We start from the raw sequence: 19261 nt of genomic DNA on the forward strand, positions 1-19261 counted from the left end.
GTAGTACCCGTTGAGGCAGAATGGAGTTGCTGTTGAGCTGATTAGCCACACTGTGAGAGTGTGGGGGAGTGTGTGAAGGCCAGCCAGCAAAAAATGGAAAAAACCTTTGAGGATCTGTCTGAACTTGATTTGTGATACCAACTAAAGCTTAATGGCACACAGCCAGAAGAGATAATCCACACTGTGAAGGCAACATCTAGTGCAGTGATTTTCAACCTTTTTCATCTCACAGCACACCGACAAGGCACTAAAATGGTCAAGGCACACCATCAGGTTTTTGACAATTGATAAGGCACACCATGCCACCAGTGGGAGTTCACATCTCCCATTGGCCCTATTAATAAATGACCTTCCACCAAATTCCTGTGGCACACCTGTGAACCACTCATGGCACACCAGTGTGCCATGGCACAGTGGTTGAAAATGGCTGAACTAGTGACTGAGGGTTCTGTAAATCTTCCACAGAACATATTGTAAAAACCAAATTGCAAAATGGTGGTTTAGACCAGGGTGGGCAAAATTTCAGCTTTAGGGCTCCTGGACCTTTCACAGTTGTATAGAAGAGGGAATTTCAGCAGGTGCAGCTTGTCATCTCACAGGTAACAAGCTGCAACTGCTGAACTTCCCTCTTCTACACAATTGTTAAAGGTCCAGGATCCCTAAAGCTGAAAGTTTGCCCACCCCTTGTTTAGACAAAGCCTGCCTATGTAAACTGCCTTGAATGCTACCTAAAAAACAGAAACGTGGTTTATAAATACTGATGTATGTATGCAAATCTTAAATATGTATATAGATGCTCTTCTGACACAATTCTCTCTTCCCTATATATTTCTTTTTGTATTGCCATTACCTGGTATCTTGTAGGCTTGTTGTAGGCATTCTTCATAGTAAAATCTGAATTTTGAGTACTTGACTCGAAACGAACTTTCTGAAATGTACAAATGTGGAACATTTCATCAGGAGGAAGAAATGGAAGGAAGCCGCCTTGGGTGCCCTTCGGGGAGAAAGGCGGAATACAAATCCAATAAATAATAAATAATAATAAATAAATGTGGGTGTCTTTTTAAATGAAAACTTCAAAAACCAATCATTAAGAAAAGATTGTCAGGAAACAGCAAGGAAATAGAGACCAGCACACATAGGGGGGAAAAAGCCTTTGTCATTTAAACAGAAAGCTACCCCATTTCAAGCGAGAGTTCTGACTTCCAAATGACATCACTCTCTTTTTACCTGCAGGGCTTTGTGCTTCTGAGAAGCCACACTTTGATGATATATGCACATTGTTAGGGGTCAGCATGTTGGAAATGTATTCTGATGCTTAGGGGAGTTCCTTTGGTCATGTAACTCATATATTCCACCATGTGGAATCAACATTAACAGCATAAGGATATCACTTTGGATTTCAGGCGGGGTGGGGTAGGGGAGCAATATTCCATCACTGAGGATTGTACAAGGTACACAGTGAATGAGATTATAACCCAGTTAAGCACCATAACAATATTCAGTATAATATCTGATAATTATTTTTTATTTTTTGAGCACCCACTTGAGGCTTTGCATACTGTTCCATCTCACCTTGCTGCACTGCTTCCTGCTCGGTTGAGTAGGGACAAAAATACAGGGTGGTGGTTTATGTATACAGTATTAGCCATTTCTAGGCTGTATTCTTTCTTATGAGGTGGCTACCATTGCTTCAAAAGGTTGTGCTAGAGAAGGAGGATCTATATATAGTATAGCACACAAGCTCTCTAGCACACAAGTATAGATTCTATACTGTATGTTTTCTTATGGCAAGCATAATTTAGATTCAGTTTTGAGTTGGTCAACTGACACTTGCACATAGTGTATGTTCCATTAGTTTCTAACTAGGGAGTTCACTCCGGCCTCTCAAACATGTTTGTGAAAAGCAAAAATGATGATGAGTGACTTACCCGTGGCTTGGAATTCAGCATGCCCATCTCAAGATCATTTTCACAGTTTTTGGCCTTGGATTTGCAGAGTTTTATGAGGCACATTTTAATTCTCATTATGAGATAATAAAACGACTTAGGGCTTGGCACTAGATTGAAAGGAGCAGGTAGAGTCCTTCCCTCATCGAAATAGGAAAGCCAGAGCTTTGCACGGGCAAACTTCCACTCCACATCTGCATCCTCCTGCCGAAGGAATGAAGGAGCAACATTTGTTTGTAAAAGGACAGGATTTCTTTGGGGGAGTGAGCATGTATAGAATGGTAGACTTACATTTTACTTTTAATTCATAGCTAACAAAATGCTTCATCCTAAACTTATTTATCAGTATCTAGCTAGTGTTTTCTCTTACGGTAAACCATGAATCCAGTTCATTACAGAAATATCAGCTTCCTACCTAATTTGTTCTCTGATCCACATAAAATGCGCACGTGGCAGTTTTTAGACCATTTATCCCTTCTGATAACTGAGGATTATAAAAAAAATTATATCATATTTCTTGATATGCTGTAATTGTTATGTTTTTTAAATCCATCACCGCATGCTTGCAAAGAACATAATTTTTCAATTTTAATTTGCTGCTCTGATACTGTTGTTGGGAGCCAAGGAATAACTGTTGCAAGGGGAAAAAAAGGCAAATGCTTAATGATCTGAGAAGAATCTTGTCTGCTTCCTATTTGTACCTTCAGAACATCCGAATCATTATTGTTTGCTGAGTGAAAACCAGAAGGGTATCAGCTTCAAGTAACAGAAACTGCTTTCTTGAATCTACAGTATGAATCAGGCAGAATACGTTGCTTTTTCAACTCCTCTTGCAGTGTAATGTTATATGTCACAGGAATTCAGATATCTATATTTTACAAGGAGCAAATAGCCTCATGTATGATACTGGACTCAAAGGACAGGCCTGCATAACTTGAGGTTCCCCAAAACTGCAATGACCATGGTCAGCGCAAGCACAGTTCACTCAAAAATAAAATAAAAATTCTCAACAATCTACATTTAATCTGCATTTACACTCCAAACAGAGGTAGTGAATGGGATGGATGTGTATTTTGTCCATCCAGAGATCTTGGAACTTGTCAAATGTAGGAAAAAAGTAGGAAGACGTTTGGTTCCATAAGACACAGCTATAAACTAAAACAATACATTTGTTCTGTAAACACATTTGTTTGCCTTACCTCAATTTCCTGATAGGAATTGTTGATCATGGCTATTAACATGTTGAGAAGCACCACTACCATGGTGACGTTATAAACTCCATAAAGCACATATCCAATGTTCTCAATAAACTTGTGATCGTATTTCAGCACCACAGATATCACCTCAGACAAGCCAAATATGGACCAGAATAAGGTTTTAAAACTTTCTTCTACCCTAAAGACAAACGGAACAGACTGATTCCATCATCCCTGGATTAGCAAGCCATATAAAATACTCATAATAAAACAATGGCAGTTTGACAACATAAATAACCTTGTAATCATCCTATGTAATCATAGGAGCTACTGTCAAGGTACCGCTAAGCCATATTTCCTAAACCAATGAAGGGCGCAATCCAAACCAACTTCCCAGCACTGGCATAGCTTTGCCAGTGGTGCATGTGCTGCATCCTGCAGTTGGGAGGCAGTCAAGGAGGCCTCCTCAAAGTAAAGCAATGTTTGTTCCCTTACCTTGGAGTTGCATTGCCCTTACCTTCGTGCTGGAAAGTTGGTTAGGATTGTGCTTGTAGATACATTGCTTCCCAAGAACGCTGACAAAACACAGCATATATCATTTTTTGATTGTGAGCTCTTTGGAGATAGGGAATCATTATGAATTTATTTTACTTTGTAAACTGCTTTGTGAACTACCATACTCTTGTTGAAGAGCGGTATATAAGTATTCATCATCATCATAACGTTCTGTATTTTTGTTCTTTTGTAAAATTGTCAGTTCAGAGGTAGCACATGCCCACCTGCCAGCCAAATTTGGCACCTCTATGAGTGCACGTGGAGGCATGCACTACCCTATGGTTGAGAGGGTGGGCAGGCAGGCATGATGACAACCCTCCCCTCTTTACTTTGGACGAGCATGCAGACTTCCCGCTCTGCACCACTTAAGTTTGAAATGAAAACGAGAGGTGTGTGCTGGGAAATCCAAATCACCTCTCCCTGTCTACTTGGTGTATCATAATCACCAAGTAAGTGGAGAGAGGTGATCTGAGAGGGAGAAAGATGGCTGAGTCTGCCATGATCCACTTGCTCTTACTGAACCAGAAGAAGCTTGTAGCCCCCAGAGGAGTGGCAGGCTGGAAAGGGCTGCAGACAGATGGGTTAGATATACCTCCAATAATATCACTCCATGAGACTGTTTCAGGCCACTGCATGGTAAGACTGATTCCATATTAGTCCTATAAACAAGATCTTCAATGAGATCTGGCTGGTGTTTTTCAACTAAAGGCTGCATTTTCCAGTAAAAGTTAAAATTGAAGTTTTGCCCTTGGAAGTTGTTTGCTAAATCACTTATCCATCTAATCAAAAGCCAAAATCACAATCCTTGATCTTGGCGGTATCCTTCTATTAACCTTTTATTTTAATTTAGAAGGGTTCCATTAATTCCTTGGCAATTATTTTTTAAAGTCACCCAACAATGTTTATACAGTGCATCAAGTGTGACCTTTACCCTGCAGCTTAAGCATTAGCCTTCGTTTCGGAGTGCTACAATCCTCAACACACTTACATGGGTCCACTTTAAAAAGTGTTTTCAACAGTCAAAATAAGTCAGAAAATAGACTTTCCCACTGTAGCACTGCAAAATCGTACCATTTGCAGGGCAGTAGGGCACACAGTGGTGATCAGGAAGCCACTTCTGGTTTGTACAACCCTTCCCTCAGTCCTGGTTTGCTTCAATGTGACCTGAAAGTGACTTTAAAAAACACTTTTAAAAACGAACCCCATTATCCACAGATCTTGGTATCCATGGGGGAGGGGGTAGTGGTGACTAAGGTGGGTCTACTGTATTGTATCCTCTAGCAAATCAATGCCATTAAAGTTCCTTTTGAAAAGGGACCTGAAAGACAAATAAAGGAGATGCTCACTTTCCATGAATCTGCCCAACTTGGTTGGGCAGCTCCCACCAGTATGTAATGCCCAAGGATTCTATTTTTCATATCTGCCTTTTTAAATAATGAAATTGAATAACACAACCTACATTAGATTTTAGGGATGACGTGAATTATTTTTCTTTACGACTTACTCAGTAGGGATACCATCGTCCTTGAGGATTAAAGAGATATTTATCCATTTTATAGATTAAAGAGATAGTTCCCATTTTACAGAACGGTAAACTCTTGAATGGGGGAAGTGAATAATTCAAATTTATCCAATGAATTAAATTCAGAACCAAATCTGCTTGCTGCTTCTCTCACTCTGCAATATACACTGCCTCCATAAGTATAACGTATTGGAATATTTCTATCTCCATAGGGAGATAGGATTTTTTCATTACTGTACATCACATGCGCAACAGAAGGTTTTATGTCGTTTCATCAAACACAAATGTAAAGCCATACAATAAAATGTGACAGTAAAGCTATATTGTAATATGAAACAGGCAAATAAGCAGCAGGTTGACTTGTCTTGGTTACAGTAAGCATTAAACTTTTTCCCTGCAAAACAGATCACTCGTGCCAATTTCTCCTGCATAATTTCTTTCCTAATAAACAGCCCAATCCTGGATAGGATCCTGTCCTATGGAGCGCATTGTGACTGCAGAAAGCACTTCCCCTTCACAAAATAGCTTCCAACAGTATGCACAGTGCTCCATTGGTGGCCATTTTGCCGCAACACGATGCTGGTTCTCTCACTGTGTCTGCCAGACATGGCAAGGCTTAGTGAGGGAGGGGGCGGGAAAGGTGCAGAACTGGGTGGCAAAGGGGGAGGCATGGGGGCGGAGAGGTAGTGGGAGGGGGTGGATCTGACAGCAGTGTTGTGAATCGGATCCAATCCCCTCTTTTAACAATATCCCTGCCCCTTTCTTCTCCTCAGACTTGCACCTGCTAAAGAGCTGGTGCAGGTCCGAGGAGACCCATTGTGGAGCAAGAAGCTTATCAAGATATGAGGGAAAATAATTCCTGTTTCCCTTCTGAAGCATACTGACCCATCTCCCACTGGATACATGCATGCCTTCGTGGTGTGTCTGCATCAGTGGGTGGGGGGAGGATACGAGTGGGTTCTAAGAAAGCTAAAACACGGTTTCAAGTGACTTGTTTTGTGTCATGTCAAAGTCATGTCAAAGTCCTAGTCCTGAGGTACAAATTCAGAAAAGGTTCACGGTACATGCACCTTGACAAAGTGTAGGAGCGGAGTGGGAAATCATAGGACTAAATACTTTTCCCTGCCAAAACCTCCTCAGTAGAGTTTAGCTTTGTCCCTCAAGTGGTAGTTTTCTGCCTGCAGAACGTTTTGGGTTCTAACTTGGGGAAACATTCAAAAATTCCCCACCTGCTTTCTGGAACAGTAAGAACATAAGAAGAGCCCTGCTGGATCAGGCCCAGGGCCCATCTAGTCCAGCTTCCTGTATCTCACAGCAGCCCACCAGATGCCTCAGTATGCACACACAAGACCACAAGATACTTGCATCTTACTGCCACCTCCCTGCATCTAACATTCTATTTATACTCGCACCCCCAGCAGAGATGCCAGATTGCAATTGGTTTAACTTGTGCTACTCTGCTAAATGTAAGTGACCAATTTTTAATGCATGAAACCTACTGAATATACCTTCCCTCCCTCAGCGAGTCCCTGAAGTGCTGCAACACCACACTTTCCTGCAGAGAGAGACTCAGTTGAAAAGTCATAGCCCTTTCAAATATCAAATACAGGCTATAATATTTTCCTACGTAAACTGCTTTGTAAACGTTTTGTTAAAAATGGATAAATATTCTTAATAAAAACATAAAAAAGTAGTAAGGTGGAATGGAGTAACACAAACAGGTTAACACGGAGACTGTTTGCTCACTTTGGAGCCACGTCTCCGTGGTGGCAAGGCTTCAACATGGTTTCTGAGTCAGCAAGAGAAATGAATGTAGATGCAAATGTGTCCCACATCAGGTTCAGTGAAGTGAGCACTGCACATATCATTACGCTCCTTTTCAGAATCTGCTTTCTGAATTTGTAAAATAACCAAACACATAAACAAGATTCAGGTTTGCAGTAGTTGCTGTCAAAAAGCTCTCCTTTAATATTCATGACATGAATTTTGCAATTACCAATCAATGGTTTAAATTTTTCCTCTTCTCAGTAGTCCAAAACTGAACAGGCATAAAAAAGCTCTTGTTGAAAAGTACCGTATTTATCGGCGTATAACACGCACTTTTTCCCCCTGAAAATAGGGGGCAAATGATGTATGCGTGTTATACGCCGATGTCCAGGGAACGGAATCCTCTTTAAGGGATCCCGTTCCCAATAGTGCCTAGCGGCGGCGCAGCGTCGTGACGTGATGTCAGCGCTGCGCCCGCCGCATATTATCACAGCCGCTGGCAGCTGATGAATATGGTATGTGGAGACCCTTTCTTTGGGGAGGGGAGGGGGAGGGATTGAGGTGAGGTGAGGTGGGGTGGGGGAAGAGATGGAGGTGAGGTGGGGTGGGGGCAAAGAAATACTGACGTTTGGGAAATGCCTCACTACTTATGATTGCTTTTACTGTCCTTTTACATTATTTACCTTATATGTGGTAATAATATTAATAAAAAAAAGTTCTGAGCTACCCTTATTTTTTTCCTGAAATTTCCCTCTTAAAATGAAGATGCGTGTTATACGCCTGTGCGTGTTATACGCCGATAAATACGGTAATTATGTGCCTTTGGGAGTCAATGTTACTTTTTGCCTTGTCTCCCATTTGTAAAACTACTGAGGTAATTAGCGTTACTGTTTTGAGTGAAAGACCTACACAACAGGTCTTTGCCTTTTGACTTCCAAAATTCATCTGTGTCACAGTAGTCAGTTTGTTAGCTTAGCTATGCCTAAATGTTGGTGGTTCCTATGGAGCATGTATAGATTTCCACCAGAATGCAAGGAAATACCATTCCCAATATGATTAAGATTGATGGATTGACCTGTGAACAGTAGCGTTGCTACGGGGAGTGCGGGGGGATACATGCCACACTGGGTGGTGCACACTGGGGGATGACACCACTACTGGCCAAAGTTTTTTAAATCTTGGTGTTTACAAAAAATACCACCATGTTATATATTGGTCGCTGCATAGCAGTGAAACCACATTGAAATATCTGTATTCTATCAAAAGTTATAGTAAAAAACAAAACAAAACAAAACAGTGGGATGAGACAATGGTACATCACCATGTCCACCACCTGGAGTGTTGCCCCACCCACTGCATGGGAGAAGGTCCATCATAGGGGTGACTCACTGATCTCCCACAAACCCTAGTGATGCCATTGCCTATGAGGTGCGGGAATTCTATGTCTCTTTAGAGAATGCTAGAAAGTTTGAAAAATGGAGTTCCCAACACCTCCCATCTTGTCAACATAGCTCAATCCATTAAGTCAAGAGGTTCTATAAGGGCCCAATCCTATCCAACACAGGAGCAGCAGCACTAAACACCCAGTGCTGTATACTGTGCTGGATACAAGTAGGCTGGAGGTCTCCTTGGAGGAAGGGGACATTCATCATTGCTGATAAAATTGCTATCGCAGACTCAAAAAGCCCCATGATGAACTTCTAAGCCCAATACAGGAGATAGGATTCGGAGGAGGAGACCTCTGCCCATCCCACCCTTCCCTTTCTCAGTCTGTTTCATATCCCTTCTTTTCCAAACAGCATTAAAAATGAGTCCATTTTGTGCACTTCATGGTAATCCAACTATGTTGAGTCACAAATATGCTGAGGATTGTTTGGTAACACACACAACAAAATTAGCATCACTGATGGTGATGGGCTGCTGGGAAATCTGCTAAGCTACTGATGAATTTTTGTACTCCGAGGGCACATTTTTTCCTATCCAAGTGATAAGCAAGTCATACCTGACTCACCCCTATTGTTGAAAAAAGTGAAGGAAATGAAATTGCATTCACCAAAAAAATCTTCATTAAAATATACTTCAAAGGCAAAGCATTGTTGGCTATGGTCTCCATGATTAGAAAATGTAAACTTCAGAAAGCATATGCTCACTTTGTGTATGTGGGGAAAACTGAGTTTAGTTAGAGCAAAGGAAACAAAATACACAATCCATTAGAGTTGTGACACAATTGTGCCTCTGCTCTGGTGGAGCGAACCTGAACGAACCTCAGAATGGCCTCAGAACTGTCTTGAAGCTACTTCCAGGTTGGGAACGCAACTTCCTGTTTGACCAGAAGTCACTTCTAGATGCTTCTGTGGGCCATTCTGAAGCCAGCAGAGTCTAATAGAGTGGTCCTCAGCCCAGCGTGATCCAAAAGATGCCTTCAGAAGCTCCCAAGAAGAGACTGGAGTGCTTCAGAAAACAGTTAGTTTTGATTCCCTTTTATCCACCGTTTCTAGTATTTATGGGGGGGGGGGGGAGAGGAGGAATGCATCCTCCACAGATATCAGGGGTCACCTGTATGTTTAATCTCTCAATGACAGGGAGTTCAGCATATCACATACATTCAAAATTAAATTGCCTAAACCAGTTTTATGAAGAACTGAAGCAGTAAGGAGTAAAAAAAAATGACAGTTGTAAGCTCAAATCTTCTCTCTCATGCAGCCTCTTTAGAGCAGAGTCTTTAATTACAGGATTAGATACTCTTTTACACTCACAACATCTGTCAAATGCCGTGGAGAAGTCATGTACACAAGGGAGAAGAATTAAAGGCCTGTAGGCAGTTGAAATGATTCCTTCCGAGCCCTTGACTGTGGGTACAAAAATGTTCTTTTCTATTCATGAATGTTATTGCAAATGTATGTAAACTGCAATGGCATTTGGATTATCTTCTTGCTATACAGATAACAGAAGTAGATGCTCACTCAAATCAAGTCCAAATAACCTCAAGTCGTGGGGTGTTTTTTCCCCCCAGGTATTCTTCAAAATTGAGTGGAAACAGCAATCCTGCTGAATTTTGGTAGAAAGCAGATTTCTTTCCAACAGATCTGTGCTAGTAATATCAGCCTGATACAGGTGGGGTAGTGCTTTCTGAACCTTCACCTTACCAGATCTTTCGGTTGAAAGCTAAGATGGCCATGAATCTCAGTTTACCAGAGGCTGGGAAGGTCTATGTTCTATCCCCACTATAACCAACAGTTTCAGATATGGGCAATGTACATGTGTGTTGTCTGCTTCTGAGAAATGATTTCTTAAGGTGAAGTCATTTTTCAAGTCAGGGAGAACTTGAAAAACATCTCTCCCTCCTTATAGTGGAGGTTTCCCTCTATGTTCCAATTAACCCATAAGCTGCTAGATAGCAGCAGGCCCTGGATCAATTCCAGAAGTGCTTTCACCCCCCCCCCCCATGCAATAGTTCCTACCTGGATTCCAATAGGCAGAACTCTATCTCACCTCTCTTATTTTTGTGTTGCATACAGCAAACCTCTTAAGGAATAAGGGGGGAGGGAAGAGGGTTAAAGGAGTGTGGGAAATCAAGACTGAATGATATGATGGCTATCTTGCCAGTCTGTTCTCTATTCTTAATGCAGTTGGGAAAGGAGTGGTAACGAACACAACTATTCACATTGGTTGTATTTGTGTTGGTCTTGCACTTCAGCATTATATTGTCTATTGTGTCTTTAGATAAGCTTTGAGTTGCTATCAGGAAACTTAGAGGAATAGGGTGGCTGTGAACCAATACTATTACTTGTCTTAGCTCTTACTAAGAGTGTACTTAGCTCAAATATGTGGCACACGTGTATGGCTCTGGGGAGTATTAATGTCTCCACAAAGTGTTGTCATTATGCTTATTCTTGAGACAAACATTTCAATGTTCATATGATTTTGATGCCACATCTGTGCCCACTGAATAGGGTACATTCTGACCTGAAAATAAATTTTAGTTTAGGAAAATGAGCGATAACAGTTTCTTTTCTAGGGCCAGGGAACTTTGAGTCAACAAACTGATCAGAGGACGAATTGATCAGATATCTGAGCAGTCAGAAAGAGAACACAGAAGCCAGTATCAGCAATATTGGCAGTACTGAAGGATGTGGTGATGGCATCTGGTCTGGATGCCTTTAAAAGGGGATTGGACAAGTTTCTGGAGGAAAAAATCCATTATGGGTTACAAGCCATGATGTGCATGGGCAACCTCCTGATTTTAGAAATGGGCTATGTCAGAATGCCAGATGCAAGGGAGGGCACCAGGATGAGGTCTCTTGTTATCTGGTGTGCTCCCTGGGGCATTTGGTGGGCCGCTGTGAGATACAGGAAGCTGGACTAGATGGGCCTATGGCCTGATCCAGTGGGGCTGTTCTTATGTTCTTAACAGCCATCACTTCTGGGTCCAGAACCAGAGCAAGTGTGCCTTGAGGAGGTGAGAGCAGTCAGAAAGACCAACCTGCTTTGCCAAGTTCCTATCTTAAAAATAAGAAACAAGCAGACTGCAGCCATTGGCCTCTGAATGTCTAGTTCCAAGGTAAAAACAAAACAACTCCTTGTAATCCAAAGAACAGGCTTTGAGAACTCCTGCACAGGGAAAGCAGGCAGTTCTCCTCTGATATTAATGAAACCAGATTCTGTGAAAATGGAGGTGTAGAATGGTTTTCCTTCATAGTGATTACAAATGGCTTCAGGGAGGAAGAGCAAATCTAGTAAAAATAGTAGGTGTATCCTTCACTAAGCATCTTCCTCAAAGCACAGAACTTGATTTGTCTTCAAGAGAATTCAGCAACATCTTAAGTCTTATATGGGAAACATACTGTACACATAAAGACTCTCATATAACTTGGGGTTATTAGACATTACATTATGACACTAGTACAGGCATGTGTTGCTCAACTGCTTAAAGACAAACTGCATATACAATATGTGGTCAAAGTTCAACAAAGAGGCCCTTAATGAGGCAGTCAGGTCTCCCATAGCCTGCAGCAGAGTGTCTGTTTACACAACAAAGAGGCTCTTAATGCAAAGAACTGGCAATCTCTCTCCAGTAGCTTGCACTGCTAGGGAGTGTCTGTTCACACAACAAAGGCACTAGGTTGAGCTGAATGTTCACAACAACTTAATTGCATAACAACGTGGATTGGATAATTTATCCCCATCTTTAAGTGATGCATACTTGTATATTAAAATGACATGCAGTTCTATGCAATCTATATTTCTAAAGAACATATACAGTAGTACCCTGGGAAGAAAGCTTGTTGAGCTATGGATTATACTGTACATACTCACGTTGTAAATGCTGGGTTATATTTTGCACCAAGGTAGTAAGAATATAGATTGAACATCCCAATCATAAAGGCGAGAAACACCATGATGAAAATGACCATGAATTTGAAGATGTCTTTCACTGTCCTTCCAAAGAGATCTGGAGAGGACCAAAGCTTTCGTTGGCTGGGAGAATGTATGCAATGCGAGAGAAGCTGAGGACCACAGCGATTGCATATAGTCCTTCTGAGATGATCTGAGGATCTGAGGGAAGCCACTTGCTCCTGGCTAAAATGAAGCACAATATGTGAGATATATTATTGATGTGGCAAAGGAATCGGCTTATTTCACTTCTATTATCACTTGTTTCTTCTGCTTCCACTCCTGCCTATAATGTTTAGTTTGCATGACTTCCATGCCCCATCCTATCCCTCACTACATGCACCCATGTAGCCATGTCCTAGAGTACTGGTTCCCAACCTGTGATCCGTGGACCACAAGTGGTCCATGAGACCTTGAGAAATGGTCCACAAGGTCTTGGAGAAAAAAAATTGTCTTTGATCACTTCCAGTGTCTCACTGAGCAAGCAATCTCCCATGGACCACTAAAGAGGGAGAACACCTGGCGCCACAATCACTGACTATTCAGCTGTGGCTGTAGGTGGTCCATTCTCTTTGGCAGTCCACGGGGGAGTAGGCCATGAGAGAGAGCAGAAATCAGACCACCCACCCACTGTGTGGTTCACAACGATTCCAATTTTTGCTTCAGTGGTCTGCCGGCTCCTAAAGGTTGGGAACCACTGTCCTAGAGGCACATGCACCGCCATATGGAAAGGTCAGGAGGCCTTCTTGAAGGGAACTTTCATATATCTGTATAATATTAATTTTCACCAGCAGTATATTATATGGAGTTAGCCACCAAACAATATTATGAACCATTTTGCAGAAACACAGGTAAATAAAATGGATGACCATATCCTGTCCAAGCGGGCAAATGTTTGCAAATAATAATAATGTATGGAATAATGATAGAATGCTTTTATTATAGAAGATACTATTCCTATCCCAACAACACTGGGAGATTTCTTCATCCATTTGGCTGCTATTGTTTATTATATAATATTGATAGCACCCTTAGCAGAAAATGACAAAATGCATGAAAGTTCTTTTTTAATACATTTAAAAGTTTAGACTTCTGAGGTTTTTCCACAGATGACCACCCCACAGATTGTTTTTTTAAAGAATATTTACTCACTTGCCTAATCCTCTGTCAGTCTGATGTAGAGTTCTTTTTTAATCAGCCTTCCATGATTCTTGGACCAGTTTTGACTAAGTGACATGCCAGTGGAGTGTGTGTTCTACTGGTGTACCTAGCCTTCATGTTGTCACATAAGTGCCACAAAGCACTTTGAGACAGCACTTCTAGTTGGCATGCCAGCAGGAAGGCAGTCTTCTCCTTAGTGCCAGTGGCCAGAGACATGCAGACCAGGTAAGTCTGGTGCTAGGGCTGGGAGAGGGTGGGGAGAGGTGGAATGGGTGAGGATGGGGACTGGTCAGCGAATGGGCAGATCAAGCCTGGTAGTGCCAGTCCTCGTCTGATCCCAGAGAACTGTCACTTCAAAGCCTGTGCAGGATTGGGCCCTTTGTAGTTTCAGCACTAGATGCTCACGTTATTACTGGCAGATTCTAAGTCTCAAGAGCTCTCCTAAGCAAGTGTACACCTAGCACATCATTGGAGGTACTGCTGGCTGTCAGAACAGATGTGACAAATGAAAAAAGTCAGAAACAGAGCAGTTGTGGGGCAGAGATTGAAATGTCAAGAATGCAGGGGACGTTAAACACTCACAGTCTGTTGTGCTAGCAGGTGCTTGCCTACTTCTCCATCTTTTAAAACATTCATGTTTGCACAACGTGTATATTACAGTAAGCAAATGAGATCACCGGAAATCCTATTCTGGCTGACTACACCAGTTTGTACTGAGGAGCGCTAATAACAACATTACTCCACAAGGGGGAGCCCTTTGCCCTACAATATTTGAAAACAGAAAGTTGAGACTCAAGCAGCACCCAGGAAAAAAAAAAGGAAGAGAGAGAGAGAGAGAGAAAGCCACCCAGATGTGAGTAGTTTACCATAACACTTAGGAAATCTTAGGAAAAATATACATTATTTACAAGTGTGCAATTTGTAAATCAGTATTGCTCTTTTAAATTTGGGAAAACAGCATTGGATCACACCGGATTATAATTTTCCCACTTTCCTGCTTGCTTCCCCGCCCCCCCCCCCATGACTGTAAATACAGTACAATCCTGGATGAATCAAAACTGGTGCAACTGTCACAAATGAATTAAAAAACTTTGTTTACACTTTTGGGTACCCAATTCTTATATTCCCCTTGTAGTCTAAGACACTTAAACCAAACCAGGAATGTACCAGGGAAGCAGCCAGGTGGTTTCAATCAGATTTCTATGCACAGGCACAAACCTATATTAACACAGACTTCTTAAATTATTCTTTTCATATTATCAACCATGATTGTGTCAATATAGGCTTAGAAAGGGGAAAAACCTAATTAGCTAAAAAAAACACAGTAGGATATCAATCAGAAAGAAACGAGGGATGGCTGAATCACTTGGTGAATTGCCCTGAGAAGTCCAGCACTGTGGAATTGATTCTGGAAATCAGAATGGGTGACATAATGCTGCATTCTACATGAGCAAAGAGCAACAGCTCTTTCTGCAGGCCCAGCTTTGTAAAACAGGAGGCTAAAGATGTCTAGAGGCATCTGCACCTGATCCTCACTGCATATTCAGGGAACTGCTACACTCCTTTGCACTTTGGGTTGGGTGGAATTTGCACGAGAGAGGTCACAACTAGAGGTTCTGTGTCTAACGCAGGAGGCATATGCACCAACCTTGCCTACTGCCACAGCTGCCTAGACTCCACTCTTTCCAGACTCCTCAGGTTGGTTTTATGATAAAGTATGGTTGGAAGGAGGGAGTGCAAGGCATCTCCCTCTCCTCTGGCCCACACTTTTTCTTCTCCTTTGCCTGGACACAGAAGCATGCACTGAGCCAAGCAGAGCTTCAAAATCCTACATGCTGACTCAGACAAAAGCCTAGCTGAGGCAAGAGGAGGAGATGGTACAGTGCAGCAGCAGGACCTGAAAAGATAGCAGGATGGACAGAAACAAAGTATGTATGTGTCCCTGGGTGGGTGGAAGGTGCATGCATGCACACATAAAGATGGATGAGTAGAAGGAACACACATGTGAGTAGATAGATAGATGAGTAGATGAAGTGTGTGTGTGTGTGTGTGTGTGCGTGTGCGTGTGCGCATGTGTGAGAGATCTCATTCAGTGTCACCCCCAAAACAATTCTGTGCTTGTTCATGCCTACCCTCAGCAGTCACTTTGTGGTGGGTGCCCACTTCCTCAGCATTTCTAAGGAGCCCAGAGGCTCCCCACTGTTAGAGACATCTAACTTCCCTGTGTTCCCTCCAATATGTTTCCCATTTAATTTTTTCCCCTGCTTGAACTTTGGAAGTACATTTAAGAAAGCAGCTGGGAAGGCAGACTTGAGGGCAAATGCGGAAAGTAGAGGTGTCACCGGATTCATCTCTTGACAAAATTCATGACAGCACACATGGTTCCAGACCATTCCTGCTCACTAACAAGTTGGATTTTATATAAGATGCAGAGATGTCTGTGGATTCTGTGCATTTGCCTAAAAATCTATTGAATTTATAATTTATAAATTTAAAAAATTTAAATATATACTGAATAACACATTGTCAAAGAAACATTTGAAAAATACATGACCAAATATGTGTTTCCTTTAGTGATGAGAAAAAGAAATCTAGGAATTAAAGACCCAATAGAAATCAAATTTCACCATGTGAAATTCTGGCTGAATGGAGACAGAGTGATCTATGGATCCCTAGCAGAAAGCAAGGAAGAATTAATAATGCCTCCCTTTCACCTGCCAAGGACCACGACCAGTGCTTTGCAGCACAAACTGTCATCAGGGTTCCCAAATGCAGTCTTGTTATCATTTTGTTTTCAGTATATCTTATCAGAAGAAATTCACGAAAGTACCAAAAAGAAAATTATTTCATGTGACTCAACTGGGATTTTAACTACAATGGTGTTTCAACCAGTGATTGACTGCATATATGATGGTCCCTCATTGGTTTAATATACAGTAGCTGAAAACTCCTTACTTTTGTGTTGGTGGAATTGGTATTTTCATTAGGAGGTCCCACAGGACTCTGGAAGCTACTTCCAGTTTTTGGAAGCTGCTTCTGGTTTGCTTCCAAAAACTGAGAGTCGAATGACACTTCTGTGGGTCATTCTGAGGTTTGTGGAGGCCTTTGGAGGCCTGGTGCGATGTGGAAGCCTCTGGGGCCTCCTAATGGCAGTACCAATGCCACCAACACAAAGGTAAGGATTTTAACAAAACAACAACAAAAATTGCTTAACAATGGAGTTCTGAGAACATATCCCTGTTAAGTGACACATACCTGTACCCTTTTTACAACTGGGAATGTAAATGAATGGGAAAAGGCCATCTGCTATCAGTCCAAATGTGACTTAATCCATTTTTTATGAATGTAGCCATGTACATTATCACTGAGGAGCTAGTTGTCAATGTTTGGACTAGCTAAATGTTTAGTTCAGATGTTTCAGTTTAGTAATACTAGGAATTCTGCCTCCGCATGAACAAGAAAGACTCTTTTTAAAGACAAGTACATTTTTAAAGCATATGCTTTCATGGACTGCAGTCAACTTCATTGGAAGCGTGAAGTGTTTATCTGCAGTTGGCTGGTTTATGTGCATGCTTGTCTCTGTAAACAAGTTCATATCTGTCTGTAAGACAGAAATGTCATCGTCAAGGGCCTTTGGTGCAATTGTCACAGAATAAACATCAGTTTGGCCTCATTTGTTTACAAGTCTGTTTTTTCTCTATCCATGTGTGTATGTAAGTACATCATCCCTAGGAGTGTCACCTGCTAAAGGTATATAATATCCGGCTAAGAATGACTCTTTTTTTCTATCTAAAAAAGGGAGACCAGATTATTTCAACTGTAGGTTACCTTTTGTATTGCTGCCCTGAACAACACACAGGGGAACTGACTCTTCTTCTATGTGTTGTCAGGGTCATCTGTCATCATACAATTGGATTCAGTTTGATCTCTACACCAGTTCAGAATTCAGTTCAGAGCAGATTTCTAACCCACTGTAGTTTGTTAGCTGTTTATGAAGCTCAGTAGTTTTGATACATCTGAGATGACAGGAGGTACAGAGCTCCTTGAACTGCAAGAAAAGAAATTTTCTGCTTCTTTCTGCAGGGCAAAATTTTAGCTTGAAGAGTAAACAGCATTAAGGAAGAAGATCTTACCGTATGTAAAGTAGGCAACATGAGCAGGAAGGCTGGCATTATTGAGGTCATCACCTTGGACATTCTGGTCCACATAATGTTGTGCTTCTGATGCTTTGAGAAAAGCCATAAATCTGGCAGTGAATGAAGCCACAAAGATGGAAAGCATTCCAAAATCCAAGAGGTTCCAAAGATGCATGACGTATTCACGGGGACCTTCCTCCCAAATTTCTTTACATTCAGACCATATCATTCCTATGGGGACACACAAACCTTTATTTTATCATCAAGGACACTTGTACATTTGTGTCCTTCAAAAAAATTCATACTCTGTGCCCCCAAACACCACATATTGCAGGACAGGTCCAGCCTATTTATACACAGATTTTTTTTATACACGGATTTGACTCAACATGAATAGACCCTGAAAATCAAAAGGAATGTGATGATCCCTGGAGAAGGGGAAAAATGCAGCCCTTTAAAATCAGTTTAAAAAACTGAACATTTCTTTAATAATAGCCCCCTTAATGAGAGAGAGAGAGAGAGAGAGAGAGAGAAAGAGAGGGCAGCTGGCTGACAATCCATCAATCCTTCTCTCCCTTCTCCTCCCTGAGCATGTGAAAGAAAGGTGATCATTTTGCATTGGTGAAGGAAGGGGCTGAGTGAAGTGCCTTTCTAAGCTCTTGGAGGATGACTGATTGATGGATTGTCTTCTTAATGACTCTTATCTTATATCACAAAGGTCAGCAAGGCTGTTTTTCAATCACTGGAGCAAAGAAACTTTGTTTTTTAAATTGATTTGCTATAGTGCGTTTTTTGCCATCCACGTGAGTGCTTGGAACGGAACCCAAGCAAATAATTAGTCTCAACCTGTATACACTTGCATTAGCTCTAGACTGTTGTAGCAGCTCAGAGGAACAAGTTTTCTGCTCCCGGGGGAAAAAAACGAAGATTCCTGCTGTGTTTGCTGTCAAGCAACTGTTCTTATGTACCTGAACTTCCAGGCTAGAGCATTGGGCCATTGACAGCCCAATCCTATACATGTCTACTCAGAAGTAAGTTCCATTGGAGTCAATGGGGCTTACTCCCAGGAAAGTGTGGATAGGATTGTGCTGCAATTTCACTAAACTCAATGGGGCTCACTTCTGAGTAGTCATGCATAGGATTGCACTGTGAATCAGTTATTACACAAATTTTTAAAGTCTGTGTCTGAATTAGAGAGTTTGAAAATGTTGATGAACCTGAATGGAAGCCCAAATAGTTAGTGGTACAGCCCCTCACATATACATCTCAACATTCACTTACTTTCAATAAATTAAAAACTATAAATTAATATTACTAGAATGTCAGGAGAAATGACCCTGGATTAATTACTGCCACTATAGTTATTCATTTTTCTCCACTCAAAACCCTACAGTGAGACATTTTCTGTTCCCAAATACCAGTTTTCAAGTAAATTATTATTATTAACAGTATTTATACACTGCTTTTCAATGGAAAGTTCACAAAGCGGTTTACAGAATGAGTTAAAAACTCATTCTTTTCAAAAATTCAATTCAGATTACTTAATTTCAAATATTAATATTTCAAATATATTTCAAATAT

General features: G+C 41.3%; 2 protein-coding genes across 2 annotated transcripts in view; one reads left to right on the forward strand and one right to left on the reverse strand.

The window, feature by feature from the left end:
• The window catches only part of SMAD5 (SMAD family member 5), a 337601-nt gene that overhangs the window by 159525 nt on the left and 158815 nt on the right, over positions 1-19261 (forward strand). The gene's annotated exons all lie outside the window — the stretch shown is intronic.
• TRPC7 (transient receptor potential cation channel subfamily C member 7) overlaps positions 1-19261 on the reverse strand; it is a 124234-nt gene that overhangs the window by 16080 nt on the left and 88893 nt on the right. Inside the window, 6 exon segments of the mRNA XM_066615788.1 lie at positions 851-928; positions 1932-2153; positions 3149-3344; positions 12306-12435; positions 12438-12569; positions 17678-17911. Of these exon segments, the coding sequence (XP_066471885.1) occupies positions 851-928; positions 1932-2153; positions 3149-3344; positions 12306-12435; positions 12438-12569; positions 17678-17911 (992 nt within the window).

Source organism: Tiliqua scincoides, chromosome 2 (assembly GCF_035046505.1).
Source record: "Tiliqua scincoides isolate rTilSci1 chromosome 2, rTilSci1.hap2, whole genome shotgun sequence".
Taxonomy (NCBI): Eukaryota; Metazoa; Chordata; class Lepidosauria; order Squamata; family Scincidae; genus Tiliqua; species Tiliqua scincoides.